Source organism: Corvus kubaryi, unplaced genomic scaffold (assembly GCF_017639235.1).
Source record: "Corvus kubaryi isolate FWS band 111438036 unplaced genomic scaffold, C.kubaryi_AGA036_p1.0 37396, whole genome shotgun sequence".
NCBI classification, from domain to species: domain Eukaryota; kingdom Metazoa; phylum Chordata; class Aves; order Passeriformes; family Corvidae; genus Corvus; species Corvus kubaryi.
The window spans coordinates 4,837,688-4,861,771 of record NW_024581135.1 but is presented as its reverse complement, the minus strand read 5'-3'; the positions used below and the strand labels follow the sequence as shown (position 1 = coordinate 4,861,771).

Below are 24,084 nucleotides of genomic sequence, written 5' to 3'. Positions count from 1 at the left end.
CAGCACCAAATGGCAATCAAAAAGTTGAAAAATATCTACATTTGGGGATTTTTTTAAAGAAAAATATACAGGTAATGAGCATTTTTCACAACACAGACTCACATTTTAAAATATCACAAGGCTTAGATTTCTAAACTGAGCCAAATTTGACAAGTGATAGCAGTTATTGGAAGTACTTACTGGTACTGATGTTGTCAGACTTGCTGCTTTTGGGAGCTGGCCTCTCACACTGTGTGCCTGACCAGTTGGCTGAACATCTGAAAGGATCCAATTAAGATGGGAAAGTTTATAAATGTCAGCTATTAACCCAGTAAGCCATGAAAGAGACCACCAGCATCTTCTCAAGAGCTACACGAATGACAACAGTGCTTCTACAAAACCAACAAGAAGCCTCATGGAAGGAGTCAGCAGGACTCTGCCATGGCACTGACAACATTCAGACAGGGTTTTAGTTTAAAACTACACTTCTGAATATTTGATTCCTGTTATTATCACTGCAACCTTCAGTCCAGAGGCCTTTTCTAATTTCTTGAATAATAAAACAAGTTTAATCAAAGGTATAATAACATTTTATCTTTTTAAATTTTGAACTGTATAACCAGATATGCATTTGCAGAAATATATTCACATGTGTGCGTGTGTGCAAGCAGGCATGAGAGTTAAACTATAAAGAGTTGTCCTAAAGGGTCAGGATCATCTCCTGGCCTCAGAAAGCCCTGAATACCGTTTATATTCAGAATATATGTTCCAGTTGCCAGGTGCCTGGATTATGCACAGCTATTCTGCTATAATTTCCTTGTGTGAATATCAATATGCAAATATTTCTTCAATTGGGATTCAGAACACTCTTCATGCACACAAGCAAACACAAGGAGTCCATGGCAGCAGACTCAGCAAAATCCATCAAAAACAGAAACAAATACCTGAATGAAATTCAATTGCTTATTCAACCTGCTGTAAATATGATTAAGTTTACTACAGACCCCCAAACTCTCCTTGTGGAAACGGCAGGAAGTAGTCACTTTTCATCTGTCTCTGTTGTCTATTGTGCAATGAATCATGTTTTTTCTAAGTATTTTTGAATTATTTATGAATTTCAACATGAGTTATCTTTAGGAAGGTGCAACAAAGCGTTACCCTCACACAGTTCCAAGAACTATTGCTATCTGATGCCTTCCTCAGGATTTAATAAATTGCAAAGTTTAGAGGTAGACATGCTTAACAACTGATATCGTTCTATAATAAAAAGTTTTGGAAAGATACCAAATATTCTAGACAAAAGCAGTGTCATTCCTAGAGAAGGGCCCTAGGCAGCTTTGCTGGTGATGCTTTGGACTCTCTTTTGTCTTTGCAGATCACTGCAGAAGACTGGCTCATTTCTCTCTTTGCTCCTAAGCCTATTCCAGTACAACCCAGCATTCAGATAAATTTTTTTACTGGGTTTCATATTAAGCTTGAACTTTTTTCTAAAATTAATTTCATTTTTAGCATGAAACACAATGAAGGTGCTTAAACTTTACAGAGGGAAAGCACGGATAGTTTTAAAAGCATTATTGATTTATATTTATATATTGATTATTATTGCTAGTTGACTCATAAATTGTCACACACTAGCTAAATTACATTATAATTTAGAAGTTCTTCATGTTTATTGAAGTAGGTTTGTCTACTTAAATAAATATGGTAAATACACACTTAGGTTTCCTCACTGCAAAGAAGCCCCAGTTAGTAATTACACACATGCTCCACAATGATATATTTTATAATGGAACCCGACTGACTTTTCCACCTGCTTACCACCACTACAGCACACTGTAAGTCACGGGGAACACTTCAATCTTTCAGAAGACTTTAATCTTTCAGAAGATGCATCTGTTCCTTTTCTTTCTAGATCTCTTTTTAGTAATTATATAAGATAGAAATGCTTGCACCAACAGCTTACCTTACTAAGATACTATTCAAGGAACTTGCTGTTTAAAATATCAATTTTCAGCATGCAGCTGCCAAATAAGTGTCTCCAGTCTTGTAGAGAAACACTATATATCTTTATACTTTGAATATTCTACTCAGCTCCAAGCTGGTGGCATGTGACAAACATGAAACAAAGTCTTTATATTTCTGACTGATATTTTGCCATCATTTCTGCTCTGGATTCAGCTCTTGTGATTAAAACTTGTGATGACAGGAAATTTGCATTTAATACTACACTACTGAAGGGGAAAAATTTATTTTAGAGTTAGACAGATCTAACTTTGCCACTAAATTATATTAAATTTATATTAAATATTTCAAATGCTTCCACTGTATGTAAGAATCATTATGATAAATCTGTCCTAAAAACAGTTTAAAGAACATAAGACAGTGAGACTAACAAAAGAATCACCCTGAAGCATTCAAGTACAAGCTCATGAGAAAATTGCAACATGTACAATTACATTCTTCAAAACCTTATAGCAGATATGATACCACAACAGCTGGTGAAGAAAAAAAAAACCTACAGCTAGGTATGCAGTAATCAGACGAAAAAAATAAGGCAAAAATATCAAAAGTTCTTTACCTATCTTGGCATTCTAATTGCAAAAATCAGCAATATTGAAACATCTGAGGCATCTGATAGAAGTCTCATAAAAACATTGTTGCCACTACATTTAAATTTTTTTCCAAATGCTTGCTTTCTCCAACCACCTTCAAAGAGACTGGAGCTGCAAGGATGGCAGTCATTTCCTTCTACACTTTGAGGTGAAATGAGTGCCCTTTGATGGTCCAGCAAGCTACTAAAGGCTTGTCTTGGGAGAGAGAGCAGAAAAAGAAATAAAGCCCGGGGAAAGGGATATTTTCTGCAAGGGAATTCGACACAGAAAATCAGCCATGAGCAGAAACGTGAATAATGATGGGATTGGGACATGGACAACTGTTCATGCAGGAACATGGGAAATGAGAAGATCTTAATCAGTTTTAATTGTCTTCACACAGAAATTGTTCCTATTAAGAGCATTTTCTGGTATCAGGACATTTAAATTCAGACTGCTCAGGTCCTAGCATGGGAACTGACTCCTGGTTCAGTTTGATGCACATCAGTTTGTCCATTTCCAAACTTTGCTACCAGGAGCTGTTCTGTACCATTTTCAGGGGCTGTACGGTCAGACAGGACATTTGCAGTAAACCAAAAGGTATTAATGGAGCAGAACCCCATAAAGCCACTTTGTTTCATCCAAGAGGTTCACATCATCACAAACTCAGGAGAAAGAACAGTGAAAATGCCTAATTTGAGTCACACACAGACAAATACAGATGGAAACAGATGGGGAAGATGACAGTGAAGAACAGGCTGGAGTCAGCTGTGTGGTGCAAGGTGCTACAGAGAACATCTTAGGGTGCAAATCTCCAGTTCCCAGCAGAACCAGAAAAAGATCAAAGAGCAGCAGCATCACAGGGGATGCCAATATGAAACCTAAAAGTGAATGTAATAAATAATGTTTGTGCACCTTCTGCTGCCAAGGTCATTAATAAAACTGCTACCACTCTCTGTAAAAATTTAGTTCTACGTTTATAAAGAGATGAGTGCTTGGGAAGTGCTTTCTGAGGTACAGAATGCCTGTGCCACTGGAATGATCTATTTTGAGGAAATAGCATTGCATTGCAAAGAGAGACATTTAAAAAAACTTTCAGCTGAGATTATGAAGGTGTTGCCCTTGGAGTGAGTAATGTTTAGAATGAAGATATTTACATTTCTGAGATTGATCATGCTGTTGTTACAGAGTCTATTCACGACAGAAAATGCCTCTCCCCTCTTTCTGTATAATCCTTACAGGTCAGTGTGCTCGAACATTCTAAACTCAGTTATACAGGCACTTGACCATTTGACTATGAAATGTCTGAAGAAATAGAAAGAACAGTTTAAAAAAAAGCTAATTTTGTGGCAGTGTGCAAATCTTTTTAAAATTTTCTCTTTTTTTTTCCCCCTCTTTTTGCCACAGGCATTGTCATAAAAATGTAATACAGCAGGCATAATATGCAGCTAAAAAGAGCTTTTGTAGACAACTGCTTTCCAACTCAATGTACCAGTGCAGATCCAAAAATGACAGCAGCATTGAAAGATTAGCCTACAAGTGTAACAGAAAATGTTTCTTAGCCATAAATGATATTTCTTCATTATACAAAATAATTTTCTGACTCTGGTTTTCCTTTTAGCCATGACATAGCAATATATACTAAAAGATATTAATGAAGTGATCCAACCTCACTATTTTAAGAACACATTAAAATTTCACTGGAACTTGTCTTATCATTAATATTAAAACTGTTTGCAAGACAAGAGAATATCTGGATTACAGTTATTTACTATCTACATTAAATTGCATTGAAAGAGAGAAATCAAAATCCTCTTTTTGCCCTTAACCCTGTAGCATGCCAGAGGATGACAAAAGCCCTGCACTAAACCGAATCATTAAACTATTCCTTATAATAAATTTAGGAATACTTCTACAGATATGCTTCTTTCATACAAGGAACTGATATAATAGAGTTAAACCCACTGATAAACCCTCTAAAGTAAAGAACTTTCATAACAAAGAAAGACCAAAAATCCCACCCCAGGACTGATCAATAATTGCACACTCTGTATCTTCCCCTCTATTGTAGGGTTTCATTATTTTCAAGTAACAACTTTTCCATAATCATTCTATACATGAACAGACCACATTTTAGTAGTTTTGTCTAATGAGCATCCTTCAACATCATAAATGAAAATAATGTAGAAGCAAAGGGATAGAAAATTTATGCTTGTTACCTGAAAATGAAATACAAATTACCTTGCAATCCAATACATTCAGAACAGGGTAATTACATCATCCAAAAGCAGGCAAAACAATAAAAAATTACTTTTGAGGAACACAAAAAACCCCCCTTAAATTAGGTCACAACATATATGAAAAAAATAAAACGTGAGTTTACAAATGAATTTTAATTTGGGCATGACATTACTATACACAAATCATTATTCACACTTGCTGCATGATGCTCACTGTAAAGGAACAACTTCCAAGTGCAGCTCAGCCTCATTCATCCCAAGGGTAAGAAAAAGAAGAAACTGAGGGTCGTTAAACACTGTGCTAATAGCAATATGTGTACAGTACAGAGGCTGTACAAGTATTAAAAATAATATACAGAAAATATCTAAAAAGCATGTCCAGGTGACTACTACTGTAGCTGCAATTACACTGAGCAATAAAAAGGAAAAGAGATTGAAATGGTAAAACTAAAAAGGAATGAGAAAGGACTGGGTAAGCAGACAGATAAAAACTCTGTTTTTCCCAAGAGTGATGTACAGCAGCAAATACAATGCAAGTTTCATCTGAAAAATTTTAAACTCATGTACAAAGGATATCTGCATTACAGCCTAGTTAGTAAATGCTCCATGAAAAAGATACATATTCCTCTTTTCCCAAGATCTTAAAATTTCCTCCTCTGACAACCACTCTTCAAACACCTGTTTGCATTTAGTTCTTGAACTAATACTAGTTTGTGGTACAAAGTGGATAAAAGATCTTTTATCATACAAAGGTATAACCTGCGGATTATGTTCAATTTCAAGATATTTATAACAAAGATATTTTTAGTTGAAAAAGAAAGCTCTCAAAGGACTACCAGAATCCTGTGAAATTCCTGTTGTAATTGCAATTGGGGAGCTCATTAAATATACCCCAGGAAATCATATGGAAAGCATTTATTGCAAGATACTTGATAAAATTTCCTGGTTTGAACTGCCTCTCAGGGTTACCTTCTCTTAGTCAGGCTTTTCAATCCTGCAATTGTTCTACACCACTGTGGCTTTTTCTACTCAGCCTTCAGAAAATGCCAGTCAGGGGACTGCATGCTATGGTCCCTTTCTTGTCCACAACTGGACTATGGATGGACCTGAACCTTTTTTTGAGCAGAGGTTTGCCATAGTGATGAGTTTATTTAGTTAAAAACCTGAGTGTAAATGCAGCACTTGTACAAGCTGCATGTGCACTTACATAAAAATGTGAAGATTTTTCAACAGGAGGGGAACGTCAGGAGGAAGGTACAACATCACAGGCACTTGAGCTGCTGGGGAGCTCCTCCACAGAGAGGAATGCACTCTTTTCTTTCTGAATTCTGTGACCTAAACACATGCACACATCTGCACACACAGGTGCTCACCCCCACACACTCCCCTCGCACAGTCTCTCTCTCCAACCTACTGGACATAAAGCTGACAGGAACAACTTGGTAACGCTGCAGCAGGTTTCCCAGAAGATGCCTCATCCCTGGAAGTGTCAAGGCCAGGCTGGGTGGGGCTCTGAGCAGCCTGGTCTAATGGAAGGTGTCCCTGCCTGTGGCAGGCGGGTTGGAACAAGATGAGCTTTAAGGTCCCTCCCAACCAAAACCATTCTAGGATTCTGGAAGAACAGCTCTCTTATTTACTTCATTCCTGCAGGAGCTATTTTTCGTAATTTATCCATGTCTACACTTCCAGGTCCAAACTTTGTTATCACCTTTAAGCAATTCCACAACTTGTTCTCTCCCCAGTTGTTCACTGTCCTCCACCTGTTACTTGACCAAAACTCTCCATTAAGAAATGAAGTAATTTATTCTTTCTCCACCCTTCACTTTTCAGTTTCCTCTGTTAGCTTGACTTTCTTTCAAGCTCCTGCATCATCTGTGCCTTCTCATTAACTCTCCAGGATGACTTGTTCTTCATTACAGAGGAACTGATGCTTGTTCTAACACTGAAATAACAACACACACTTGAATCCCTCTGAGCGGTCAGCACATCCAGCCACAGGCACCTAATGTAATGCTGTACTCTGTCTTCTATTATGTAGAAAAATAAAAATGATATAAAAATTTCTATAATGCCTAGTGTAAGGGGCTTATGGTTTGATCACATTTATTTGCAGATAATAATAATAGAACACATCCATGTGCAGGTATAAATAACAATAGTAATACAAACAAAAAGATGGAATTGCAGCAATATATAGTTATGATGAAGGTATAAAAGAAACAAAACTGAGAGAGAGCAATATTCTGTGCTAAAGATTCTGTAATAAAAGCCCTGCTCATTCAACAACCAGAGAAACTCTTGAGTACTTGAAATTTTTAATTCTTTTCAGTTCTCTTCACTGTTATCATACAAGGTGTAATCTCTCTCTAAACCTTGCTTCTCTTGCAGGAATGTATTTTCAGGTAGGTAATTAGTGAGAAGGAAACAGAGAGATAAATAAAGGTATTTATTAAAAGACAGACTGATAGAACAGATGGAAGGGACAGTTTGTGAAATACACAGAAAAAGCACTCCTTAATTATTTCCCACATGAATCTGGATCTCCTGATCATTCTGTTTTGCAATTGATTTGTGAACTTACTGGTGTAATTTAGACATATCTCACATGCTTCTACTGTTATGTTACTATCACACACAGACCTCACCCAAGAGTGAGCAGTACTAAGGAGATCCTTAAAAAATCTAGTATGGGAATACTAAAATGACAGTAACTATATAAGATTATGCTACTTTAAGACACCCTAAGTGGTACATTTTTCAGCAAAGGTCATTACCCCAAATTTTAACATTCTGAAATTCTCTCACAACCTCTGTAATTGAGCAAGAACCATAATGTGGGGGGAATAATAATCATCATATACCTAAAAATAATGCTAAGAATCAATAACCTAGATTGCATAGATATCCAAAGAGAAATCAACAGCATATTCTGCATATTTTAAACCCTGACAGACCATTCATTGAAACTGGCCTTCATACAACCCTCTCTTTTTTGGTGGCTTATATGAAGCTACAGTAAGGCCTTAATTCATTCCTAAAATGGTTAGGTGAAAACCACAACTCCTTCTTCCAGAGTACAACTGATATTTAGGTCATTTAGTGCATTCAACATTAAAAAGACACCTTGAGACAGGAAGATAAAATAAAAATGTATGCTAGCAGTACAGGTTGTTGAAAGGAGAATCTGTTCTTACAGGCTTAGTGTTACTCTGTATAATTATGGCTTTAGGATTGCCCTTTGGAACAGATAAATCTGATTCTCTATTGTCTTTACTGAATGATAATAAGGGCTTGATTATGTATAAAGTTTGCATTCTCAGCTGATGCTGGCTGTGAGAGAGAGCAGAGCAGAATTCCTGCTGAATGACAAAAAACCCAGGCATCTCCTATTTCTTCTAAAAAATCACCCACTTGTGAATTAGAGACTGGTTAAGGAAAAAGTAGCCCTTGGACAAGTGTCTCCTGGAGCATTTGAGAGAAAAAGCAGGAAAGGTACATCCAATATGTGACTTTATGGGCAGCAAATTGTTGTTCTTAGGGCTGCATGATTCTGAAAACACAAGTGTGATACACGGCGATATAAAAAGTTCCGAGCACCCATGTCCCATCCACTGCTGATCAACAGACCCACTCCATACTCTGCCAAGTCTAAGAAGCAGTAGTCAGGACATTAAACTTGCTTCCAGTGGATTTATGGTACCTCAAGTCAGAGAGGTTCATTGCATGAGAACACTGACAAAGCAATTGAGATCATGTTAAAAAAAAAAAATCAGATTATTCACCCTAAGCAGTCCCTGTCTTTGCTACCCACCAGACACCCACATCACGTCCCCGCAGCATTCTGTGTTTTCATAACCTATGCATTGAGATAAGTCTAAATCTGCATGAGTTTCACATTTTATCCCAAGCCTAGGTCTTTGGTTGATGATTTCACTGACTTTTGCATCACAACCACTGAGCGAAGCTATGTTCATCTGACAGGTGTTTTGTATCTCTCTGTACATCTGCCTTTTTCAAAGGCTAAGGTTGTTTTTTTCCTTGATGAAGACCAAAATTTTCTCTTTAAGAAATAGACCTATAATCCTTTAGAGAAGTAGAGAACACAAATGCAATTTTCTTTTTTAATCAGAGAAGTCAACGTTATGATGTAGCTCACATACTTTTAACAGTTCCTGTTTTACAGAATTATTTCTATAAAATTAACAAGACTCCTAAATACAAGCTTAACTCCTGAAATTGTACTTAAATAGCTGTTCTGTTCCTTTCCCTGTACAGATAAGAAATAGGAAGTCAGGTTTGGACTACAGCACATGAGCAACATCACTGTTCTCTAAACTTTATGCTGTGTAGGATTAGCTTGGTAAAATATCTCAAAAACATGAGCAATAGAAGCCAAGTGGCATTTTCATTTCTTTTCCAATTTATTCAGTAAAAATAAAGCTTTTTATTTCTTCCTCTAGTGATACACACACTCCAAATGTATTTTTAAATACACTCATCAGTGCAACTCTCAAAGGGTAAGTGTGTATTAGAGAAATGGTCCCCCAGATTAAGTATATATTGTGAAATGTATGTGAATGTGCATGACTTGAACCAATGAACTGTGGCCTGGAATGATGTCACAGAATGTGCAGCATTAAGTGGAAGGTTAAACCTACTTGCATCTCGGTTCATTAAACGTGGTTAAAGTGCAAATTCCCTCATTCTGACAGTAGTAATCACAAGGGTTCACTTTCTGGTCACAGCGCTGACTTTTAAACCCCACAGAGCATCTGCAGAATTTCAGTAAAATAGACCTACATAAATATTCTGCCTTGTGCTGAACAGATTTTAAACGCATTATATATAACGACGGCAAGACACGCACACGTACACGGGCACACACTCACAGGAGACAAAAGCAATATTCTTTTTTCATGGAAGGTCCATCTGACAATACTGAAAAGTTTGCTCATGAATGTTGATCAAACAGTTTTTAAAACAATGGGCCTATACTCCCTGAAGTATAGTTATACTCTCAAAGTATTATTGTCAGATGCACTGTCCATTTCTATAGATTGATCCAGATTGCAATGGCCTTAAAAATGTTCATGACCATTTTTTTATCATTGTTAATGGTGTTGGTGTATGCTGCAGCATTTATGTATTGTAACTCCACACACAAATTAAAGCACAAAAGTTGTTTGGTTTTTTTTTTTTTCCTTGAGATGCTATGGTGTTCCATGTGAATTGATAAAGAATATAACAGTTTTATAAGAAAAAAATTAATGAAAAGTCACAAGCTTCCAAAACACCCATTCTAGGTCTTTAAGCAAATCAATCACCAGGCTTAGTCATATTTGAGCCTTACATATTACAGCTGTGACATTCTCCTTTTGCCAGGATTTATCAGTCTCTAGCCCTCAACTGAAGACATTTAAGGAAGTACAAATAACAGGAAAAATGGTAAAAACAGGTAAAAAATAATAATGAAAAAGAAAAATAAGCACGTAAAGTCGTAAAGTATTTTCAACTGTATAAGGGCTACCATGCAAAACTGAATTACATTGTCTTTAGCCCCAAAACTGCAAACATACATTGACAATTTTTCAATCGACGTGTTGATTACAGTTGTGTCCCTTTCCTCATGCAGAAGTGCTTCAGCTCTCACAGGGAGGAACCCTTGGCCCATCTCTTCCCCTGGTCAGACTAATAAAATCTAGGCATTTATGAACCTCCTTTGAGAGCCTGAATAAAGCTCTCTTTCAATATGAACAAAATGAAAGAATGGCTGTATCTGTATTCACAAAGTTGTAGTGCCAGATCCCTTTGGGCAACAATTTGCTTATGTCACCCAGGAAAGGAGACACTCCAGTCCAATTCTATCTTCCAACCTGGAGGATGCTCTGACCTCCAGGTTGTTTGGAGAAGTGGAAGACAATGAATTCTGACATGAATCTTCTAAAGAAAAAAAAATAAATGAATAAAAAAGATATTAAAAAAAGACTATGACTAGGTAGCTCAGTGTAACTGAGAGCAGGAAAGAAATTAATTTCTTGCTAAGGTGACTACTTCAATTATTTCATATTGAGCAGCTGAAAAAAGAAGATACACCATAGCTCTCAAGAAAGGAGTAGAATGTAGATTTCTCTACTTCTTACAACAGTACTTCACTTCTAGCCTACAGAATCTGAAATTCTGTGACATTTTATGTCTGAGCTTAAGAAAAGCAACCTGAATTACTCTCAACCACGGCACAGGAGGGAGAGCACAATCTCACCCCAGAACAGCCACAACACTGTGGGGAGTGTGAAGTTTAGGGCAGAAACAAGAGACACATGAGCATAACCCCATAAGGGAAATAACACAGAAATTATTTTTCCTATTCCCTAGCCATCAGGAGGAGGGTTTTGCCTCCACCTCTGACCATCTTTGTAGGAGAAAAGACTTAATCCACCTCTGAAAAGCAGGGCAGGCAACCTCAAGATTCTGTTCCAGAAAAAATTGCCTGAACAAACCTGAAATTACTCTAAGTCTCCAAAGATATATCTTTGTATCTATATGCATTCACAGTAGAGTCCTTAGGCATAAATTTCAACACACATTTTGCAAAAAAGTATGCGAAGTATGAGGTTACAGAAATAGCTAAAAACCAGATGCTGTAAGTTGAAACTGCAACCAGCACATTATTCAGCCTAGAGAGACCAAAAATACGGACACATGCATAACAATTTTATTATTTGTTGTCACACAGGCATTTTAATGATCTACAGGATGCAGGATACTCACAGACAGACAGGTATGTTTGTCTCAGGGTCCAGCTGACAGGTACCACCATTGTAGCAGTAGCCATCACACAGCTGACAGGTAGAGGCAATCTTTCCATTAGTGCAACTGCCACAGTTAAAAAGAAAATTTAAAAAAGAATGCAAAGAGCAATCAGTATTTTAGTAAATCTGAGCATTTCATTGTAAAATCAATATTTTAATGGGTAATTATGATATGTATACATTGCAAGAATTCTAAGTTTCCAGTTTGAAAAGCTAGTACAGCAATGAGATTACATAAAATACTTTTAATCTTTCTTATTATGAAAATAAACCATTATAATACGAAATAATCACTCAGCAGTAGAGCAGCACATGTTACCTGTGCCTCCCAACAGTATTTACTATGTCTCTATCACTGTCACAGATAACGTAGAATGAAGACATTTCAACAGTAGGGTAAAACTCCACTGTTAAATTGATTAATTTCAATGTTTCCAAGTGAAAACTCATTCAGTCTGCTGCTACATTGTGCTTCCTCCAGTGAGGAGTGCTCCACAAGTTGGTTTTAAAAGCCAGGAGTCAGTTGGCTTTGTATGGGCAGGAACCACACAAAGGGACTGATCTGATGTGACCGCTTCAGGGACAAGCTACTGTGTGAGAGATTTAAAGGACAGTGCAGTAAAATTGCCATTAAATGTATGGTTTTGAGCAAAATCTGTCCCCTACACACACTTACTTGCATACTGTGTCATTGCTGTCCTTGTTCATTATGCAGCGTCCCCCATGGCACCTGATGCACTTGTCCACCTCACACTTTGGCCCTTCAAACCGTACTGGACAGACACATTCCACACTTCCATCATCGGAAATCGTGCACGACTCGGAATTCACGCAGTAATGGTGGCAAACATCTGAAAGCAACGTGAGGCCTCATTACTAAAAGACATTAAGGAGCGTTACAGAAAAAAAATAACACAGTACTTTCATGTTTTAAAAGATACTGTAATAAAAACGAAATGAAAACTGAAGCTGGTGACTCACTGGCAACCGCAGGAATCAAGAACACCCCAATAAACAGACATATAATATATTAACGACGTAGTCTCGGGAAGTGGAATGGAAATATAAACTCATAAGAGGGGTTTTTTTTTCCCTTCTAGTTGTCTAACCATTTATGGCATCATCCCACATAATATAAAGACTATTGATGAGAAAAGCAGAGCAACGTTAATGTATTTAACGGGATGTTGGCTGAATAAAAATCTTCTGGTACATTCACATTACCATTAACAGCATTATGCTAAACTGAAATTGAAACGATATTTTGAAATAATTAAGTTTTATTTTCATTTATCCACATATTAAAATTTGATGAAGTTCTAATAATAATATATAAAGACATAATCCATAATTTCTACAAAGTACTACATCCACGCTTATCTTTACAGACTGTGCAAGACCCCATTATAGCATTTAACTATTTAAATGCCAGCAGGACTGAGATTTCAAGTAGTGAATTCTTTAACTCTTCAGAGCCACCAGTAACTGTCTCCGTTTTCATACCTTTTTAAAAATCAAATTGCCTAACTGAAGAAGCTTCCAAGAGATACGAAATACTGGTATCTTAACATTTTGGTTAATTTTTTTTTTTTATGTGGTAGTGAAAACTTTATTTTGTGGTTTGTTTTTTCCTTTAAAGTCATCATGTAAACTCCTTAATGGGCAGGGACACCTTCCACTGTCCCAGACTGCTCCAAGCCCCATCCAACCTGGCCTTGAACACTTCCTGGGATAGGGCAGCCACAGCTTCTCTGGGCACCACTTGTGAGGGTATCTCAAAGTCAGAAACACATTTTGCTTCTGCTACCCTGAGCTGTTTTTCCTCCTCTCCAAGGAGTGAGTACTGCTGGAAAAGTTCTGTGAGGGACAGAGAAAGGCTGTTGGAGGAGTTATTTCTGTTTGAATATTCCTTATGTATCTCCACCTGTCTGTGCAGGCTGTAGGCTCAGCTGCTTAAGGAATCACTGCTCAGCAACCAGAGCAGCTTAAAAGACACTAAATGAAGTTGTTCGTTGCTCCTCAGTACCAGTTCCAGGTACAGAATGGCAATTTGCAGCAGGGGGGATGTTTTTGGAACAAAAACTACTGCAGTTTGAAAGCTAATACTGAGAGTGATTTTATGTAAGAGCAGTGCAAGGGGCATATGTTTGCATGTACATTAGGACAAAAAAAAACAAAACCAAAAGACACAAACCCAAAACTTAGGAATAGGAAGGTCATATGCTAAAAAAAAAAAAAAAAAAATTGGTTTTTAGTATTGATTGTAGCCACAAACACCTTTAGTCATCTGCTGTATCTAAAATGTTTATGCTACATTTGGGCTGAAATGACACAATTTTTTTTTTTTCCCTAAAGAAAGCGAGTTCAGTTTCAGAGAAAGTCACAGCTTGTGGGATCACTGTATCCACTTGGAATGATATTAACTGCATGAAAATGTTTCCTATTTTTTAGGTAGTTTGGGCAGCCTTAAATGATACAAGGAATGAACTTTAGCTACCCTGCATGTCTTTTTTCTGGAGTTTAAAACAGGGAGCTACATTCAAATACATCAGATTTATGTGTATTTAATAACATGTGCAATGTTAGTAGAATTCTATGTAAATTCACTCACTTAAATTTATTTCAGCTATGCCAGTGCCTTGACACAGAGCACACATTTCAGTTATTAGCCCTTATGTGAACTAATCACAGGAGAAACTCTGCATTGGGTAATTGGAGACAATAAGTGTGGGGAAAATAAGGTCTTTGCAAGCTGGTAATACTGCAAGCAAATGTCTTCTCCCTGCCATAAAACCCCACTAATAATATTTTAAGCTTGGGAGCAGGAGTAAAATACCTACACACACTCATGTGTCATCCTTTGCATATGAACTGCCTTCAATCACAGCAAAGACAGGCTGAAAAAGATATCTGGGAGGCAACCAGTCTTGGCAATAATGCCATATTAATGTATTCCAACTTGCATACAAGGTGAAGGTGATTAATAAAGCAAAAGATCACACAAATGTGCAAAAAAAGCAAAAAAACCCCAGATGTGACTTGATATACTCATTATTAATTGTTCATGGATACAATTCCACAAAACTGATATTGGCCACCAAAAAATACTCTAAAAGATTGTAAGACCTTTTTTCACACCTAAAAGACTTAAGTTTTAAATCAGCAAAAGCTTATTTTGTGTTTTATAATGTGTTCAAGTCTCTGCATTGTGGCAGTTTCCCAGACAATCCAAATCTGATAAAAAGCACTGTTTAAAAAGTACCCCTAAATTTACATTTAAATTAATTATCTTAACAAAAAAAAAAAAAAAAAAGAAAAAAGAAAAAAAGAAAAAGAAAAAAAGAGGTTTGCAGAAGCATTCAACTAGAAACAATTTGTTTGGTTTTGGGTAAGCCTCAAGTAAATATTTTTCCTTAATCTGTGTGTCTGTCTGTGCATGATTTATGTACTATACTATTTTCAAATACCCAATTGTGTTTGCAGATACTTATTTGTGGATTCATGCAGTTTGTTTAATACCAAGGGGGAAAGAATCACAATTACTGCTGGTTTTCCATTCAAAGGTTTCAATTTATTTCATAGTCTCCCAACTGGAAATATATTCAGTTTACTTCAGTACAAATCCTATTTAAGATACACATTATCCCTTTCCTTGTTTGACAGACCTTTCTCTAAAACTAAATACTTTTTGTATCTTGTAGATAATTTTAAACCAGAGCTTTATAACAGCTAATTTCCCTTCCTTTTTTTCTTAAACCAAGCCTTCTTCAGCAGATTCACTGAAGGTACAAAAGAGATGATGCCTTTCACATTTAATGTTCTATGACAAGCACTATGACAGTCTAACAAGACTGTGACAGTCCTTGTCTTTAGAATGTTACAGTCAAAGCAAAGCAGGAGTAGAAAAAAGAAGATGATTAAAAAACACCATTCTGATCTCAGTAAAATAATTTGTTCTAACTTAAGGTTGCTTGTGAGTCATCATTTTGAAGAGACATGGGGATGACAAACTGTAATTTGTAAATGAGTGACCAACAGAAGAAATTCAAGATTATGTTCCAAATGTCTTGAGTTACTGAAAAGAGATAATGGTGAAAGAAAACAAAAGCATGGTAAGAAAAGAAATATAAATGGAGTAAGAACAGAATGCCTATTGGTTGATAACCTACTTTTCTTACTCGTCTGTAAAAGAAGCAAAAAATTAGAGGAAGTTATAGAAAGTGAGAAGAGCCTTTCTAAAGGTGTGGAAACCTTCACAAACCTATCTCAATGAGAAGAGACTGATGGGTCACTGGAATGAAAAACAAGGGAGAAAATCAGATGCAAAAGACAGAACCTAAGTCCTGAGAAGTAAACAAGAGTAATATTCAGAAATCCTTTACAATTTCAATACCAGGATGGGGCAGAAACCATCCTCAGGGTAATCTTTGTGCAAGCTAAAGAAATACAGCAATGTGAAACTCAAAGCAGTCCTCAATGTGCTGCTTGCTGGGGTTAGAAATAGAAAACAAAGGTAAAGGAGCAGTTTAAAAGACGTGTTGGTCTGCAAAGATAAGGGACACCAGAAGGTTCTTTAACCAACTATGTCAATTCATTATGCTTAGGTATTATACCAGCAAGAGAAAATATATATAAATTGGAATAGAAAATTTTAACACAATTATCTCATGGCTACTGACAAAGCTGTCTGTCTTGTACTGCCCTACTCTACAGCTCATTCATGAAAATAATAATAAATCATTCCTAAAACAGCTCGTTCTTCAGCTAGCCATGTAGAAGGAGAAGAATATGCCCAAAAATCACCGGAATACATCAGATGCCATTGCCTCAGCAGCACGAATAATCTGGGGCTAAATTTAGCAACACCATAAAAAAAAAAAAAAAATCACCCACATGGGTTTTAAACTTCCATTGTGTAGAACTTTTACTACGAACCCAGGTGGAATAATTTGTGGAGATTACTCACAGTACTGACACCTGTCTCCTGTGTACTCGGGCAGGCAGGCACAGAAGGGCTGGTTGCCCGCGGTGACGCTGCAGGTGCCCCCGTTCTGGCAGAAGCGCTCGCACACCGTCTGGTTGCAGCTCGGCCCTGTAAAACCCAGCGCGCAGCTGCAGGTCGGCCGACCTGTCCAAAGCAGAGAAAGCTATTTTATGATAAAAATAAATACAAGTTAAAGCAGTAACCAGCATTTTCTCAACACAGATTTATCGTAAGAGCAGGAAGTTTCAGTGTCCGAGCCCAACTGTGTTTCTCCAGATGTTGACAGAACGTGCCTTTGCAAACATTGCTTGAATGCAGAACTTTTAAAAAATGAAGTTGGCTCTGGGAGTCGTGGGCACTCAAAAACTGCATCTGTGCATTTTTACACTTGTGCATGTACAGTCATTGACTCATATAAGAAAAAAGTCATTATTTAAAATATACAATAGTTTCAAAAGTTGGTCCTAAGCAGGAATTTAAGATACGACTGAACTCTTCAAACATCCTACCATGCTCGGCTCCTCCTGTTGCAGAGGATAAACATTTGTATGATCACCATTGGTGTCTCTTCAGAGCGCACTCCGTTATTCTCAAATCTACAAACCCTGATGTATAATCACATGAATATACAAGTATTTACTAATGCAGTAATAGCTACACTTTACATAACAATTTTTAATAAATCACATATATCTATGCCTGTTTTGTTATGCCACCCCTCTCAGATAATGAAAACTGTTACATAAAAATTGCTGTCTGGCATCAGACCAAAGACGCCTGTAACATCAATATTCAATGCCTGAAAAGCAGTTAACACTTTGGGCTGAACATTTGCACACAATGAACTCCTAGTCTACAGCTTCTTTTCAAAGGATTTGAAGATAGTCTTTAAAACCCAATGCATTTTCCTCCCATAATTCTTCTCTATTGTAATTTTCCTATTTTTTTTCCTTATCTAAATCTCATGTCTAAAGGATTTATAGCTTTGTTACAATTCCACTGTTTTATTAAACCCTTCCATTTTCCCCATCTTATTTTCTTAAGGCTTATCTTCTTTAAAATGAACTTTTAGATTCCATTAATGTTCTTCCATCGCCTGACTTTGCTTTTCTATCTCATTTATAATCTTCAAGTAAGTGACCTGATGTGTCCAACAAGCCATCTCCCTTCTCACTTCCTAATATACTATTCTCATTCTTGATTATCTCTTACAAGACATTATTTTTTTCCCCCCCATCATCCTTCTCTTTGCTTTCATTCAGCTTTAAGGATTTTCTTAAATTTAGGGAGAACCAAGTTTAATGCTTTTATTTTTCCTGGCTTCCCAGGAAGAAAAGAGATGAAGATTAAGCAGGTCCTGAGGACTCTTCTGAAATACAAGGGCAGACAGGATGTGTTGGAATAAGATGAGCACTAAGGTTCCTTCCAACCCAAAACATTTCATGGTTTTGTGTTTATCAAGTTAACTACATAATGTACTGTGTGTGTGATGCAGAATCCCTTTGGACTGGAATTACAGGCATAAACAGGAAAAAATAACTTCTCACACTTTATTATTGACACCCCAATCAAGATAATACGACTGGAGAGCTAGAAGAGATTAGAGAAAATCAGGGAATAAGTTATATATCACAGGCCATAGTTTTCCCTGGATTTACATTTGAAAAACTTCACACCATGCCACAAGGCAGGAGCAAGCTTCTTACATAGAAACAATCCTACCTTATGGAGGGATGGCTTGGTGAGTCCACAAAAAAAGCTATGCTTGACTTGGGCCTGACCTGATTTAAAACACACAGAAGAGCCAAAATCCTAAGTAGTCAAATGAAATAACATTAAGGATCACTTTTCCAAAGTAATTCTCCCTGATTTTCATGGCAATCTAACAAGAACTCTTTACTGCTGCCTGACTTACAGCTGCTGTATGAACAGGTTCCTCCTTTGCTGGCTTTTGTCTCATTGTTTCCTCAGTTTAGCACCACGTCTGGTGCAGGTATCCACACCTGCTTTCCTCCTGATGTTCACCACAGCTGCATCTGAAACTCTGAGATGTGCAACCCTGCTTACCTTGCTGGTCTTTCTTCTCTGCTTAGCTGGCCGTGTTATTGAGTAATTAAGATTAAACTCAATATTCCACAAACCCTACAATTTAAATTTCTTATGGTCTGCCTTTCTTTTAATACTGAGAAATCATTTAACATCAAATTCATTGGAGAATTTTGCAATACAAGTGAAGCACCCTCATTTTGTCTCCTCTCTCTGGCTCATGCAGAATGATTTATTCACTCTTTTTCCTTCACTTACATCTTACCCTTCTTACACGACACACTTCACGTAATTATTTTCTGTATTTTCTATTTTAAGCTATGCTAATTTAAAGTGTTTTGCAAATCATCCTAAGGGCCATGAGATCAGTTAGGCTCTTTCTCTAATGAGTACAGCAGGAACAAAACCATTGACCTAAAAATAGCTTTGACTACTTTAATATGCATCAGCCTGGTTATTCATATCTGTCCCCTGTGATATAAACATTAAATCAAAGATGTTGAACTCAGATGTTAGCACAGATTCCACTAGTTTTTCCCCATGTACACAGTTGTATTTAAATTTCTGCCCCCAAGACAGGGGGTTTCCATAATCCTTCATCTGAATCAGCGTTTCAGTAAAAAAAAAAGATAAAATAGTGATAGAACATAGAGCTGGAGGTCTGAAATCCGTTTTCATTATTAATACTCCTCTATTTGTTAAAATGATGAGACAATGATATTTTTCTAGTTTGTAGAAAAGATTATTCTATTCTTTACTAATGTAGACTTATAAATATGCCAAACTGCTGACAGTTGTATGAAAATTTAATACAGTATAGCCTAAACCCCATTTTTGTCACTCAATTTTACATGCCTTTCAGTAGTGTTAATAGTCCATTGCCTATTTAGACACAGACTGTTGACATCTGAAGTAATACAAATAATGACATTTTCATTTGCCTTATTCTCATAAATTATTTCTGATACAAAAAAATGGTTCCAGGAACAGTTTAACAAAACTGCAGCATTAAACAATGCCAAAATTTGCCATAACATTTTGTATCATGGAATCAGAACATAGATTTATGTTTGCAAGGGAAACAGTCGTGTGACCAAGATGTCACATAATCCAGCTAAGAAAAATTGCAGGATGAGCTCATGCACAGAGAGCTCCAGCACCTTTCCTGATCATGAAATCTCAGGTTTAGAGCTCTACAGACACAGAATTAAAACTCCATCTTAATTCTTGACCCTCACCACCACAGAAAGATTCACAACACATTAGTATAAAGAAAATATTCACATGGAAAGTGGTTTACAGAATGTTGAACTGCTTCAAATTTGGAACAGAATTTAGTAGAATAAAGGAGAATAAATTATGGTGACCCTAAGACATAAGTTATTTTTGGTAGTAGGATATGAAAAAAATATGAATTTTTAGACACAGAAATGAAATGTAGTTTCCATGTTTCTTACAAAAAATAAATCATGCAAAAAACCCTCAAAAAACCAGGGATCAAAATCTTTCAATGTTCAATTAGGTTTTGATACAGAGCCTGTAGTTACTTCTGGTTTGTCAATTTAATTTGCTACATAATAACAACTGTCTATATAATAACTTTTCAAATAATCTTCAAAAATTGCTCATAAATATCTTCCTTTACTTCCTCTAGAATATGGTGGCGACTTCTTTTGGGAATTCATTAATATAATCTTAAGCTCATATTTACATTTATTTTACAAGGATCAGAATTCTAAAGAGATCAATTTTCATTCATGATATTGCCTAAGCAGCAGAGAAATACTGTGCAATTTCAATAACCACATAAAGTTTAAAAAATAATTAAAAAATAATTAAAAACTAGGTCAATAGCATTATTTTTGTAAGCTTTCTGCAAGATTTTAAAGATTAGATAATCCAGATGAATGTCTTCATCAAAACCTACATTATTTATTTCCTCCAGTCACTGGTACATTCACTACCAGCAAGGCGTGGTTTTCAGTTGTTATGTGTGAATATGCACATTTAATTTCAATATTTAACTTGCTGCTGCTATTACAGACAACAGTGTGGCTCTACATGAGCTTTCTGTAAGCAGTATCTTGCCCTTTGGTGTCGTTATCAGCAGTCTGTGGGAATCACAATAATTCATTTCTGTGTGGCTGATGAACAATAATTAGCTTTACTGAAACAATAGGAGTGGAGAAAAGCTGCATTATTGAAGATAATTAGTAGGTGAGCTGATTGGGATCTATCCCAACAGATACGGAGTCTCTCTGTGTTATTGAAAAGGAAAGGAAGAAAGAACAATTTCTAAATATCTCTGAGTACTCTCAGAGGCTGCTCTTTCCAAGGCTGCTGGTGGTGGTTCTGCTGGGACCTGAGATAAGACCCAGTGAAATACCACCCTCATCCTTCCCAGAGTCCCCATCCTGCTGAAAGCACAAAAAACCAGGCTCTTCACTGACAGTGTTTTCAGTATGCACCAAATCACCTTGTTTCGCTCATAAAATAAAATACAAAATAATATCTGCTTTATACATGATGATTCTTTCAGAATATTTCATCAATTTTCATTTAGAGGAAAGACATAATATTTTTTTTCACTCATTTTGATACAAACATCACAATTGTGTATGATTAGACATACCTTTCATATAGTACAAAGGGGTTTATCTGATTATGTGAACTAGTTAGCTTAGTTAATGTGTTTGAGACAATCAGCAAAATATTGCTGCAATATTTTTACTTTAAACTACATGGAGAAACAAAGCGTGTTTTTATGGTAACATTGACTTTTTTTCCGAATTCCCATTAATTTGGCTTACTGGAAAGTGTTCATTATTACACCCAAACTTTTAATTACATGTCTCCGATGTGTACTTTTAATTAACTGATGACATTTTCTTTGTTCAATTATTGTAGTTCAATACAACTGTCGTAAACTTATAAATTTTAATTAAAGCTGCTCCAATCTCTGCCTATATAATGTTCACATAGGAATTTGCCAAAAGGCTTAGCAGTAAGTAAGCCAACAGTGAATAATCCCTGAATTGCCAGTGGGATTTGTTTAACAAATTAACATTTGTGTGCAGATAATGAGGTTCTACAACTTAACACATCCAGCAAAGATTTAGCACAATCATGTTTTAAAAAATTAGTAATACTCTGCAATTTACTTAATTAGTTATCACATTACTATTCTATATTAGGTGGAGAGAGAGAAGAGGATTTACACATTCACTAGAACACACACATTCACCAGAAGAGTGTCTGCTGCATCATTTTATTTGGATCAGAATATGAGGCAAGGTTCATTCCCAGGAAATTTCCTCCTTGTTTTTTGAGCCAGAAATGAACAATAAGAAAATTCCCTGACTCCTGGGGAAGCTTCCAGCTGTGGGGACCCTTTGGAAGCATCATCTCATGAGGCTAAAATTGCTGGCAGTCCCTAAGTTCTCCAGAGGCCACGTGTGGAAAATGATACTTGTGAGATCGACTGCCTCAAAGCTGTTAGAATAATATGTGAGAATTAACAAGGGCAATCCAAGCCTCCAAGAAAGAGAAGGTCAAGCAAGCTGAAATGATCACAGGTCATTTATATTTTGCAGATAGGTTTAGATTGGCACTCACACACACAGCTTCTGCAACTTCCAGAAGAAAAATCTTCATCATTTTGAACAAAAATACACTTTAAAAAAAGGCAAAATTGGGAAAATACATGGAATTTGATTGCATGAGTTTAGCAGGTCAGTTTGATGAGTCGGTTGTATAATGGATGAGTAGTACGAGTGCTGCTTTTTCAGGTGGTGTTTGTGAGCACTGTAGTACAGGGGGAAGCAAGCACAGCAACAGCACACAGATCAAAGTAAAATGATACCGAGCTGACTTAATTTTAAAATAGCAATCTTATACTTTACAGAAATTGAGGGAGTTCTTTACCAAAATGAGTTCACAATATAACTATTGGAACATGGGGATGTGTCACTTGTAGACCTGGTTTAGTGGTGGACCTGGAGGAGCTGGGTTAAGGGCTAGACTCAATCTTAGAGGTTTTTTTCCAGTCTTAATGACTCTATTGCTATCAGACAAATCAACCTGGTAGGACAAAGTATAAATCTAGACAAAATATAATGCTGAAGTTCTAAAACCATTAATGAGAAACTGAGCAATTCCTAGTAATAAAGAACCTTTTCATTCCCACATGTAGAAATGAGCAAGAATAAAGTAACACACAGACTAACACCTCTCACATGAGCCTGACACAGCAGGCCAGCTCTGCCTGGAAGGCAGAGACAAGGAGAAGAAACACTGCTCTGGTCTGGATTTCACACCCTCATCCAGCAAAGGGCTTGTGCATCCCCTGCAGCTGCAAGTGCCCTGCCCAAGTCAAGGGCTGAAGGACACACAGTGGTGTATTCAAGGAGAAAGAGGAAATGGTTATTGCAAGAACACTTGGGGAATTAAGCTTTCTTGATTTAATTACATTTTTCAATGCTTTTGGGGAGTCCAGCGTAACTTCTCTCTGTAAAATACATAACAGCCTTAGTATATCACGGATTAGATTAAACTGTGATAAGGGGCATCTCACTGGCATGCTAGTTTGTTTCAGTAAGACACGATTTATGGACTGATACAGATAAGAAATACAGCCTGATAAGAAATAAGAGATTTCCTCTTAATAGAATATTTACTGGGTCCAGGGGCTAGGCATGCAAGGAAGATGAGATGCTCATCAACTTGAAAATTTTATCTGAAATACTGGACCGAGTCACAGCGATTTAGAAAGATATAAAGTCCTTTTTCCACATTTCCAGCACATGAAAGTTATGGTGTGGGCTTCAAGGCACGGCTACCCTCATGAATTGGAAATGGCAGACTGGACATCTGGTTAACTTGAAATATGATTCCTAAAAATTTGATGAAACTAAAGGGAGCCACCACAGTAGAAGAATACTCCTATCAGCAGGTATGGCCATCAGAACCAGCTCTGTGTTGATCTCAGCTCTTTCAGGCACACTTCAGTCATGTGTGCTACAATAAACTTTAGCTGCTGTTAAAGGTTCAGCTTCCCCCAAATCAGGCAGCTGAACAATGAAATACAGACTGTGGTGACACCCATGCTGGCTCTCCTGATGCACTTGAGTGCAGACCTGTGATTCCATTGGGGCCAAGCATCAGGCTGATTCCTGCCTCCCCAGATCCACGTTAAAAACTGAACAGAAGTGTATTGTAGACTCTGCTCATATCTCGTCTCTACCCACTGGCGGCAAAACCTACTGCACTAATTGTTTCAGCAAGGCTGAGAGATTTCAGAGGCTGGATTTAGCAGGAAAATGAAAATTAAAAATATCCATGCAATAGCATAGCTGTGTGAGCACAGCAAGAGTGAGCTGCCTGGGAGAGGGAAAACGAACTGCTGGAGGTGAGTGAGCCCTGTGGCTCCTGCCAAA

General features: G+C 36.9%; 1 protein-coding gene across 1 annotated transcript in view; it reads right to left on the bottom strand.

Annotated features, from left to right (window-relative positions):
• The window catches only part of LRP1B (LDL receptor related protein 1B), a 639,031-nt gene that overhangs the window by 10,146 nt on the left and 604,801 nt on the right, over positions 1–24,084 (bottom strand). Inside the window, exons 83-87 of the mRNA XM_042040771.1 lie at positions 16,586–16,747; positions 12,296–12,470; positions 11,579–11,683; positions 9,469–9,582; positions 181–257 (exon numbers count right to left, since the gene is read on the bottom strand). Of these exons, the coding sequence (XP_041896705.1) occupies positions 181–257; positions 9,469–9,582; positions 11,579–11,683; positions 12,296–12,470; positions 16,586–16,747 (633 nt within the window). The remainder of the gene's footprint in view (positions 1–180; positions 258–9,468; positions 9,583–11,578; positions 11,684–12,295; positions 12,471–16,585; positions 16,748–24,084) is intronic.